This window comes from Cyprinus carpio, chromosome A5 (genome assembly GCF_018340385.1).
Source record: "Cyprinus carpio isolate SPL01 chromosome A5, ASM1834038v1, whole genome shotgun sequence".
Taxonomy (NCBI): Eukaryota; Metazoa; Chordata; class Actinopteri; order Cypriniformes; family Cyprinidae; genus Cyprinus; species Cyprinus carpio.
The window spans coordinates 21143872-21156090 of NC_056576.1; the positions used below are offsets into that span (position 1 = coordinate 21143872).

General features: G+C 39.4%; 1 protein-coding gene across 1 annotated transcript; it reads left to right on the forward strand.

Moving 5' to 3' along the window:
• The first annotated feature begins 994 nt into the window (after nucleotides 1–994).
• On the forward strand, nucleotides 995–10333 carry LOC109081227 (calcium uptake protein 2, mitochondrial-like). Its single transcript, XM_019096219.2, has 12 exons — nucleotides 995–1291; nucleotides 3989–4124; nucleotides 4806–4837; nucleotides 4998–5073; nucleotides 5312–5359; nucleotides 6489–6571; nucleotides 7511–7564; nucleotides 7664–7758; nucleotides 8111–8282; nucleotides 8847–8955; nucleotides 9098–9255; nucleotides 9563–10333. Exons 1-12 carry the CDS (start codon nucleotides 1097–1099, stop codon nucleotides 9662–9664), a joined length of 1260 nt encoding a protein of 419 aa, XP_018951764.1. The 5' UTR covers nucleotides 995–1096; the 3' UTR covers nucleotides 9665–10333.
• Nucleotides 10334–12219: the final 1886 nt, after the last annotated feature.

The following is a 12219-nucleotide window of genomic DNA, read 5'->3' on the forward strand; positions in this document are numbered from 1 at the left end:
CTGGTTTAACGCGACAAAGATAATATATTCCAGGTGTATTTTTACGACTGTATATCCACTGTAGGTCTCGTGTAATTAAAACAATGTGAAGGCTCGCGCTTTAACTTTCGGGTGACGTAGACGACATCGTTGACCACGCAAAGGCAGGAGGAAAAGTAGCGATGCTTGCTCTTTCATGCTGACTTATGCTGTGAATCAACTAAACCGCAATTTTAAAAAGTAGCCTACTGTATAAAAGTATTACTCTAAGAACAACGTGTAACTTGCTTATTTAGAGAGCAAACAGACTGATAGGGCTAACGTCAGAGTTATGAATTTCACCCAAGTATACTTCTTCCATAGTTTTTGTATTTTATATAAATTTCAGACTTCAGTAATGCAAGAGAATGACAAACATTATCATTACTTAATAAAAAATAAAAGATAAAAATCATATTTTGTGTTTTGATGTGGCAGGTGTGTTGTCATATAGGTGAGTAAAAGGTTTTTACCTGCTGCTTTGTGTTTCAGAAAGTGGACTTTACCCCGTCCCATCCTCTTCTCCTTTACATCTCCCATCATCGGCTATCAATACAGTCAGTCATAAATTCCCACAGTCTGTTTACAATAGTTTTACTGTCCCATAAGCCACACGAAGTATTTTACTTAAACTATTTTTAATTAAATGTTAAGCAGTTAAGCATGTTATCATTTATTATTATTAATATTATTATTAAAGTTGTTGATCTGCAATGTCTGGAACACTATGTCTGTCGTATAAAAGTAATATTTCTAATATCACTTCTCCGGAGTAAAAGCAATACGACGTCATGTTTCATTACGCCAGAATATACACGGCGTGGCAAAAAATGACTATGACTAAAAATGACTAAAACATCAACATTGTTTAATGTACTTGTACAACTCTGCAGATGCGACTCCCATTACAGTCAGGAGCAGTGTACACATGGGACCCGCCTATAAACCCACAGAAGGAAAAGAAGAAGTGTACATATGCTCTCAGTCTGACGGGGGCGCCAATTCATAGCGTCTTATCACCCTAACTTAACTATCAACCAAAAAGTAGACTAGACTGATAAAAACTTCTCGCAGAGTAATGGCGACTTGGGGCAGATTAGGCGTTAGTTGGCGGAGTACAGTGAGACGTTTCTGGCCTCTCAGAAACACAGGGCATGGTCGTGCTGTTGGAGCGGGTCTTCTGGGCTCTGTTGTAGCAAGCGGATTTATCCACTATAAAACTGAACCGCGACGCAGACTCTGGCCACACATCGTGTACGCGGAGGACGCGAAGGTAAACAAACTTTTCTAATCAGAGATAACTTTTCAAATGACTTCTCAACTTCCTCGAATGTCATGTTGTCTGTGAAGATAAAGACTTGACGGGCGTAACGTTACTGTCATGTCCTTTGTTTGTTCGTAGAGTCATATGTTGATACAGTCATCTGTTAAAGTTTAAGTAGCCTACTGAAGTGGAAAAAAACTGATATTTACATTATTAAACGGGTTTACGCGTGTTTTATTGAAGTGTGTCTAAACTGTAGCCTATGTGGAGTCTCAGTAAATCCTTTTGTCTTCTGTTGCAAATGGCTGTTATGTACAGTTATGGCCAAAAGTTTTTGCAGTGACATACATTTTGTGTTTTGCAAAGTTTGCTGCTTCAGTATTTGTAGGTTATTTGTTTCTATGGTATACTGGAAAACAATGATAAGCATATAATAAGTTTTAACGGCTTTTATAACGGCAAAAAAAATATAACGAGTCAATATTTACAGTGTTGAGGCTTCTTCATAACCTCTGCAATTCGCTCTGCATGCTGGATATTAACTTCTGGGCCAAATCCTGACTGATGGCGATACATTCTTGCCTTATTAGTTCTCAGAGTTGATCACAGTTTGTGGGCTTCTGCTTGTCCACTTGCCTTAGTTTTGAAGACTGACCACAGGTTCTCTATGGGATTGAGATCCGGGGAGTTGCCTGGCCACGGATCCAAAATTTCAATCTAATGATCTTCGAGCCACTTCTTTATCACTCTTGCTTTGTGACATGCTTGTTGTTGATTGTTGATGGTTGGTTGGAGGAGTAGGTCTTTCTTGAAGTTTTTTTTGATTTCTTTATTTATTGAAGTGTTTTTGGGCAGAGTCATGAGAGAGCCCACTCCCTTGGTTGAAAAGCAACCCCACACACAGATGGTCTCAGGATGCTTCACTGTTGGCACGTCACAGGACTCATGGTAGCGTTCACCTTTGCTTCACCGAACAATAGATTTTCCAGATGTCCCAAACAGTCGGAAGGGAGCTTCATCAGAGAAAATAACTTTGCACCAGTCTTCTGCTGTCCAGTCCTTTTACTTCCGGCAGAATTTCAGTCTGTCCTTGATGTTTTTCTTGGAGAGAAGTGGCTTCTTTGCTGCTGTTCTTGACACCAGGCAAGCTTTGCACTGCTGGAGACACAATTCTGTAGCTGACTCCTCAGGAGGAGACAGTCCTGGCGCTTGCAGGACACTCTGGGACGTCCTGAAGACTTCTTCACTGCAGTCGAACCTCTCTCCTTGAAGTTCTTGATGATCCGGTAAATGGTTCTTTCAGGTGCAATATTCTTTGTAGCAATTTCCTTGCATGTGAGGCCATTTTGATGCAATGCACGTGTTTCTTTGGAGGTTACCATTGCTAACAAGAACACAATGATTGGAAGCACTTCTTCCCTCCATTTATAGCAATCAGTCTGCTCTTACAATCTATTTAGTATGATAGTGATTTGACCTGACTAGTACTCATTCACACTTTCACATGTGCTGCTGATATGATTAGTCAGTTAATGTTAGCTGGTCATTTTGTGTCAGGATTAAAAAACAGTGAATTTTTATTTTTATTTTTTGTGAAAAGTTCATTTTTTTTGGCCAATGAAGCTTTTAGCAATTATTTAAAATGCATCTGATCACTGTAGTCTACACAATAATCTAGAAACATTGTGAATGAACACCACAACAGCTGAAGCAGCAAACTTTGCAAAACCCAAACTTTATGTCACTGCCAAAACCCAATACTGTACATGTATCTTAGATAGTTTGGATAGTAACACTGTTGCCATCACATTGTAGGTGGAGCTCTGTCTGTATAGTGTCATAGCGTACTGTAGCTACTATGTGTCACCTAGGTTACATAATTAAAGGTATGGTTAAGGACTCATTGTGTAATTAAAATCTGGAAAATCTACATAACTAATTTAAAGAGTAAGATTGAACAGTCAGAGCCAGGAGTTCATTATTGAAGTTAATATCTATGACCACATATTGCTGTAACCATAAAAATTCAATAAACAGCTTAAACTGTTTTAAGCTATCCTTATGATAACGGGTGTTTTATTCATTGTAAACCTTTGCTGAAGAAAAATGATAGATTTTTAAATTAATTTATTTCATAATTATTGTGCAAAAGAAAATAACAAATATGAAATCTTGAGTCCACATGTCTCTCCTGCAGTATTATTTTAGTATTATTTCATAATTATTGTGCAAAAGAAAATAACAAATATGAAATCTTGAGTCCACATGTCTATAAATTTATTATAGTATCTATTGATATTTTAAATTAGTTTTACTTTTATATACATTTTTAAAGTTTTTCATTTAATATTTATATTTTATATTAACTTAGCCTTTTCTACGAATGAAAATATTTTTTAATATTTTTATAGAATTTTTTATATTTTATATTTACAGAATTTTAATATTTGTTTCATTTTAGTTAATAACATTACTGCTCCCCTTCTTGCGTCCTGCTTAAAGTCATAGAATTGTCACCGACTCTTTGTTTAAAATAACACTGAACTTTCCCGTTTCAACATTATTTCAATACACTGCAAAGAAAAGAATTCACAATTCTGATGTTTTATAATTATAGAGTCCAAGTCTAGCTCTAAATGGAGTAGAGGTGCACTGCTCATAAATAAAACATCTGCTATTTCTCTCCATTTTTGTATATCTGTAAAGAAAGAGGAGATCAGAGTACCACCGGTGTCCATGAGACGCCTGAGGTTTAACCAGTTTGCCTCCATAATCTATGAAGAGGAGCCATACATGACACCCAGAGACTTCCTCCATTCAGTCATGATGGAGAAGGTGGACTGTAAGTGACATACCACCATATGAATGTGCGAACACTCAAAAACAAACAAACAAACACTAGGGAGGCAGTATTTTGTATATATCATTATGTGATATTGTGCTTGCATTCTTATTCTATTGGACATCTGGGTCACACTTTATTTTAAGGTGTCCTTTTGAAAGTGTAAATACACAAGTAACTACTGATTAACATTAATTAAAAACATGTACTTACTATATGGTTTGGGTTTGGTTTAGAGTTAGTTGCATGTTAGTATGCATAATGTACTATTATTATTACCATAGTAAGTACATGGAACATGTGTAACAAGGACACTGTAAAATAAAGTGGTACCCACATTTGATAAAATGTAAACTCTTTATGAGGGCTGTTATCAGCAAAATCCTCATAACATGCATCTTATCATAGCAATCTTACAGCAAGAGACCAGTCAACACAAAGACCCTAAAATGCTGATATGTACGTTCTTCTCACTTACGTTCTCATTTGTATAAGCGTGTTTCTGGTTTGAGTGTGCATCTGAGTGAAAATACTGTTTATCTGGCACTAATTCATGAAGTGGGCGTAATGTAATCCAAGATCTCTTCCAACACCACAACACGTCTCAAAGCTATTTTTCTGTTGATTTTCACTATGCTGCAAAATATTGTTACAGCAATCCTTGATTTTTCTCTCTTACAGGCAAACTACAGAAAAAGATGCTGACTAAAGCAGTAAGTGTGTATGTTAGTTCACATGAATGTTACTCCAAACACAAAGAGACTGTTCTAAGTGAATACTGTTATTATATGATCGTGTATGATGTGTGATTTTGCTGGAAATCTCACTGACACTGTCAGAGCTTTGCCTAACATCTGATTGGTCCATGGACAGGATCTGGACAATATGATAAGGGTGGCTTCCAGGGCTGAGGCTGGAAACAACATGTTCAGAGGAATCGGAGACAAAGGTATATGTTAAGCAAACACATGCCTCACATATGCCAGAGTCTACTTGCCGCAGTAAAGTACATGTGTTTGTGTGTACTAACTTCCTCTCATTGAGCAAGTGCTGTAATGAAAACTTAATTTTTAAAATGCTATGGTTTATAAAAATATTTCTGTTTACATAATTGAGTGATGTTATAAAAAATATTAACATACATCTCCTGAAACTTTATTAATACATCTCCTGAACCAATGTTTCAGGGCTGATCTCTTACACAGAGTACCTGTTTCTCCTCACTATTCTCACAAGTAAGTATTTCCTAACCTTTTCACATAATTTCATACACCGTGTCCTACCAGTGCCAGTCCAGAGTCTGTATGTCACTGCTTAGACTTCTGTGCTTTTAGCTGCTTGATTATCAGATGGACACACATTTTTAGTCACAGTGATTTGTAGCCAAAAATGGACATAAAGTTAGTCTTTTTTTTCTTTTCTTTTTTTTTAAGCAGGACTTGTTCTGTACTTCACAATTTGCAGTTATTTTTGTGACATTCCTGAGGTCTGATTCTTTGACACTGTATCAAAATAATTCTGCGCTGTTCTGCACCACTACTGAATCAACAGCATCATGGAAAAAAATCACTTTGGCTGAGACTGCAGTCTGAATTGAAATATGATAAGGAAGAGTGATTGGCTGCTGTGAAATAATACAAACACTATAAATGGTCCGTGCATCATTGTACGCACTGATTGCATGCAGTATTAAACATACAGCATGAGCATATATAGTCTAGTTTGAATTAGACATCTGATGACTTGTTTTGTGACAATTAAAAATTGTTGATAAAATCATTAAGTGGAATAGAAATCAGAATATGTCCTTATGATTCTCATTCCCAAAAATTCACAGAAGACGGGTAGGAAGAAAATTGACTCCCTTTATAATCACGGTGAAGTTTCAGCACTGCAATTTATTGTTCTTTACCTGCTTGAATACAATCAAAGATTATAGTTGGTCTGCACTTGAATAGATGTACAAAAAGACTAATTCAAATTAGGCATGTTTAGAGCTCGATGTTTGTTTTTTATATAAAGTTTTCCTAATTTAGTGACAAATCCAAATATATTGCATATTGTACATGTGCATGTTCACTCAGTGCTTGCTATGAAACTGTACTGGAGTTACCATAACATCAAAATTATATCGCAGTTAAATTAGTGATATTGACTGACACTGATCTGCAATACACCAAATCATCTCATTAATTTGCTTTATACTCATCAGTTTTCCCCATGTAGCGATACGTTTTGTGTGTGTGTGTGTGTTTGTGTGTGTGTGTGTGTGTTTGGTCTCTTTTACTCACTTGAGGGGTCACAGATTATTCCAGAAAGTCAGTATCCATTGTTTTACTCAGTTTAACTGCACTGTGATTCCAGAACCTCAAGCGGGATTTCATATTGCTTTCAAAATGCTTGATGTTGATGGCAATGAGCATGTGGACAAGAAGGAATTTCAGAAGGTATGGGATGTCTTTTCATGTTGGATTATATGACACTGTGTTTCCTTCACACTCAAACTGATAAGTGTAAATGTTGTTTAAAAACACTTTGTTTTAAATGCATATAAATATATGAAGGTGTGCAGAACAAAGAAAGTTCTCCTGACTGGATTTTTAAAATTCTGGATTGTAAGTAATGTGGTCATTAGGGTTTATCTGCTTTGTGTTTCTGGTAATGCTGGCATGAGATGAGACTGATGTGCAACAGGTATGTGGGAATGGTTGATGCATGATTGGTGCATGATAGGAGCATTAGAAAAGTGCATAAATTATATAGAATTTAGTCTGATTTAAATGTTGAGTCTATTCACATGTATCAGTGTGCCATATGGTCGAGGTCTAGAAAATTCACTAAGCTGAAAAAAAGTGACGCTAGCCAAGTATGGTGTCTCATACTCTAAATTTGTGCTCTGCATTTAACCCATCCAAGTGCACACACACAGCAGTGAGTAGTGAACACACACACACACAGTAGTGAACACACACCCGGAGCAGTGGGCAGCCATTTTTTACTGCGGTGCCTGGGGAGCAGTTGGGGATTTCGGTGCCTTGCTCAAGGGTCTCATCTCAGTCGTGGTTTTGAGGGTGGAAGAGAGCACTTGCTCAAGGGTCTCACCTCAGTCGTGGTTTTGAGGGTGGAAGAGAGCACTGTACATTTACTCCCTCACCCGCAATCCCTGCCGGTACTGAGACTCGAACCCTTGACCTTTGGGTTAACAATTCCAACTTTCTAACCATTAGGCCACGACTGCCCCAAGCAATTTGAATAGACTCATAATGTTCTTTAGGGTGGATCTCACGTCGGATATACATACCACTGTACACACAAACATATGCATAAACACAAGATAATAAGGGTGAATAAGAGTCAGTTATTTGAACTTTGCTCTCTTTTTTGAACTGAAGAAAGTAATTCGACCGAGGAAAGAGCTTCTAAGGCAGGATGGGACAGAGGTTGGTACATGTTGTGTGCCTAGTTGTGTTTAATATCAAAGTTCTGTTGTATTGAATATTTTGTTGTTGTACTGAATAGCTTTGTCTGTTTCTTTACAGCTTTCAGACGGTGTTGATGAGGTCAACACTACACTACAGGTGTTCTTTTTTGGGAAAAATGGCAAGGAAAAACTCCAACACAAAGATTTCTGCAGGTGAAGTAATTTTACCCCAAATTCACACTACCTGTGTTTACTTTAATATGTCAGTCTGTATTATATAAACTATAATTTTCTTCATGTATGCTACAAAAATAGCATAATTGATAGAATTTCCAAATTAGGGTGTTTTTAGTAAATGTAGACATGAGATTAGTAGAATACAGCAACATACTTGTTGAATATTATAGAATATACTATAGAATATACTATCTATATAATATACATTGTACATATAAGTATATAAGTAAACTGCCTCTCTAACTAAAACTGATAGGACACTATCCTGTGTTTCAACTTTTGTTTAGCCTTGAGATATGTATTGCAAGGAGTTTTTGGTTTTGTGTAGGTTTATGGAAGACCTGCAGGCAGAAGTGCAAGAAGTTGAGTTTCTGCGGTTTTCTAAAGGGATGAAGACTATGAGGCAGGAGGACTTTGCTGAATGGCTGCTTCACTTCACCAATGAAGAGAACAATGAGGCATACTGGGACAACATGAAAAAGAGGATCCCCACTGGACAGGTAGCATGTTTTAAACACTAACATTGATAGTCCTGAATATTTTTAGCATTTGTGCTGTTTAACACGAACCAACTTAATACAAGTCTGACCTTAGGTAATTATTTCTAATTTGAGAGGAATAGATTCTAAATGTAATTAATAAGTGGCTAAGAAGCCAGTGGCCACTCTTCAAAAATTTCCAACATACAGATGAAAAATTGTACTCCATGCAGCTCTCCATCAGTCATATTTCAAGAGTAGAGTGAGTGAATCTGATGTCACTCCTGAGTATTTACAGTCCACCTAGAGTTAGACAAATGGCATGTAGAGGACTCTAGAGCCTGCTGACCTGTTTGCCAAGTGCCATTTATGACGAAAACCATCACCTGGCTAAAATGATATAAATTGAAATGCATGGTTTGTTGTATTACACTGTACATTTAAATTATTATTGTTATCAACACCAGAAGTGTTATTTGAAATTGTACATTCATAGCATCCTATAGAAGTATTATAATTCCATTTGTACATATTATAAAGTTGACTTTTTTTGACTGACTTTTTTTATATATATATTTTTGTCAGAGCATCACCTTTGATGAATTTAAAGCATTCTGTCTCTTTATCAACAATCTGGAAGACTTTGCCTTCTCAGTCAAAATGATTAATGATGCCAGCAGGCCAATAGGAATGGGTAAGACTGATCTGGATGACAGTAGTTATTAAATTTTAATAATAAATAATTGATTGTCCTAAATATATTTTTTGACGGTCAAAATTGTATTGATCGAGTAACTGAAATGCATAGCACTCTCCCTCAATTTTTTGCTCCATAGCTGAGTTTAAGCGAGCAGTGAAGATAGCGACAGGCCATGACCTTTCAGAGAACGTTTTGGACACAGTTTTTAAGATCTTTGACCTGGACGGGGACAACTGCCTGAGCCATAAAGAGTTCCTCGCTGTGATGAAAGACCGAGTACTTCGTGGACTCCGGGTGAGAAACATTTGGCCCTTTTAATTGATAATTAATTCTTCATTTCCATAGTTTCATTTAGTTAATTTACAATGTTATGATATTAATCATTTGATAAATATCATTAGTGTTAAAAATGTTATTGGTGCTAAAATCTGACATAAATGCTAATGTCTGTGCAAACAACAATGCACCTGATGTACAATAATTCAAAGAGCAATTATAGCCAAAGCTTTTGACAGTAGTTATTAACCTTTGTGATTGCGTGTAAGTGGCTCAGATCAGTAACCGGTAGACTTACTGTAGATTGCACTTGCGTGTTGTTTAGGTTCAGCCCCAACATGGTATTTTTGGTTATTGGAAATGTGTGAAAAGAGAGACACTGCAAGGAGCTCAAGAGGCTCTACGTGAAACCGGCAGCCCATTCTGACACTGGAAGAGGTCCGCCTTTGAGTGTGTGGCTGGTCAGTTGTGGTAATACTTGCAATTCCATATAAGTCTGGGGAGGAGAATGGTACATAATTAATTGCAAGCACCGGGGACTGTTATTTGTACTGTCAGTAAACTTTACAATGGTTACATGGTACAAAGAAAATATTGCTTTTGAAGTGATGTTGCTGTTGGCCCAAAACATAAAAAAAGAAACAATATTAATATAAAAATTGGTGATTTCATATTATGAACTTTATTGGAAATCTGTGATATGTTTTTCTTTGAATTTGTGAAATGGCCTGTGAACACTCCAACAAGATTACACTGTCAGTTCATGATTTTTCTTGTGTGGATAACGGTTTAATAGGAAACACACTGTTAATTATATATAGACTTAATTTTACTTTGGATGTGGTGTTGTTAACTTGTCAGGATTCTGGACTGTCTAGGTTGTGTTTTGGCCCGTTTCTGTTCTAGTGTTCCCTTATTTGGTCTTGTTCCTGTCCTTGTTAAGTTTAATTAGTCATCCCATGCACCTGTGTTTTCCCAATTTTCCTGTGTATTTAGCCCCAGTCTGTGCAGTCTGTGTTTGTTGGTTCTAAACGTCACTGTGCTACGTGTGACTCCTGGCTACCCTGTGGATCATTAAAGACTGTTCTGTGTGAAATCCCTCGTTTCCTCGTTCCTTGCTTCCAACAGTAGGCAACCATGATGGAAGAACCGACCAACAAACAGTTTATTGCATGTTTCCCCACCGTTTTCCTCAGTCTTTTTTTTTTCCATTGTGCGCTGTGTATGGATCCTTTCACCCACCCATGCCAGCCTAAACTTGGTGTACAGAGCGCCATCGTCCCAGGAAGGCCCTCGAGCAAGTTTCGCCACCTTTGTGTAATGGACACTTGGGGATCTCACCAGTTCCACTCCAGACCCAGAGCCCAGCTCACCATTTCCCCACTACGTGGAGCGCAAGCCCGAGCCCACTGAGGACGGAGAGCTAGTTCCTGCTGTGAGGAAGTGCCGGTCTTTCTGAGCAGGTGCGAGAGCCGGCGACCACGCCCGCCATGAGGGAGCAAGCCATGGACGGTGAGAACACAGAGTGGAGCTCCACCCCCTGCACCGCGGCTGAGGGTGAACTTGTGATGGACCTGGATAGAGGAGAGGTGGAAAAGGATTAAATTGACTGGGAGGCTGACCTGCTCCCTCTACTCCTTCCTTTGTTTGGAGCCCTCTGTTACCCCCAGAGGCTCACGAATGATCACCGACCCACCCGCTCCTGCCTCCTCCACCACTGTCGTCTGGCAGCCACTCTGCTCGCCCTCAGCCCACCATCAATATGGTGCAAGCGCTGCAGGTCTGCCATCCTCCATAGTCGCCGTGGCCGGAGCATCCCTCTTCTTCGCCTCCAGCCTCCGAGGCCCAGACTCTGCCTCGGCCCATGGACCCAGCGGCTCCACCTCGGCTCCTTGCTCCCTCGCCTCCACCATTAACCCGTCGATCCACCGGGCTCCCTCATCCCTTGGTGGGCTTCAACCTGCCGTCGCTTCAGGACTACGCTCCTCTGGCTGCACCTCGTCACTCCATCCCACCTTCTCCGTTGAGCTCCTTCCTCCCGCCAGCTCCACCTTGGTCCTCAGTCACTCCAGCCCTGCCGCAGATCTCCGGAGCTCCACCTCGGTCACCAGATCCCTCAGCTCCACCCTAGCCCCCCGGATCCTCGGCATCCGCCTGGCTCGTTGGCTCTCCGTCTCTGCCTCAGGCTTCTCCACCACTTGCTCCGCCGCCATCTGTCAGCCCCCTGGAGTCGGTGGCAATTCCTACTCCATGGCTCCTCCCTCCGTCGGCTTCACCGTGGGTCGACGTTATGGCTGTGGCCTGGGTCCAGCTGGACTCCTCCTGCTCCAAGTCCCTCCTGTCTCCTCCCTGGACTCTGTCTGCTGGCCCCCTCCCGGGTGTCCGTCCTCCTCCTGAGCCTCCTCCCAAGTTTCCACCCATGCCTCCCTCTTGTCTGAGGTTGAGCCTTCCGGGAGGGGGGCGATATGTCAGGATTCTGGACTGCCTATGTTGTGTTTTGCCCCCGTTTCTGTACTAGTGTTCCCATATTTGGTCTTGTTCCTGTCCTCATTTAGGTTAATTAGTCATCCCATACACCTGTGTTTTCCTGTGTATTCAGCCACAGTCTGTGCAGTCTGTGTTTGTCGGTTCTAAACGTCATTGTGCTCCCTGAAAAAAAGGTAACTGCAACTTTTTATCTCGCAATTCTGACTTTTTTTTTTCTCGCAATTGCAAATTATAAAGTCAAAATTGCGAGATATAAACTTGTCATTTGATGAAGTCAGAATTGTGTGATATAAACTAGCAGTTCTGACTTTTTTCAGAATTGCGTGAGATAAACTTGCAGTTGTGAGTCAGTATTGTGTGATATAAACTCGCAATTACAAGAAAAAAACTCAACTCAGTTTATATCACAATTCTGACTTTATAACTTGCAATTAATTGTGAGTTTAAATGTCACAATTCTGAGCAAAAAAAAACTGAACTGTGAGATAAAAAGTT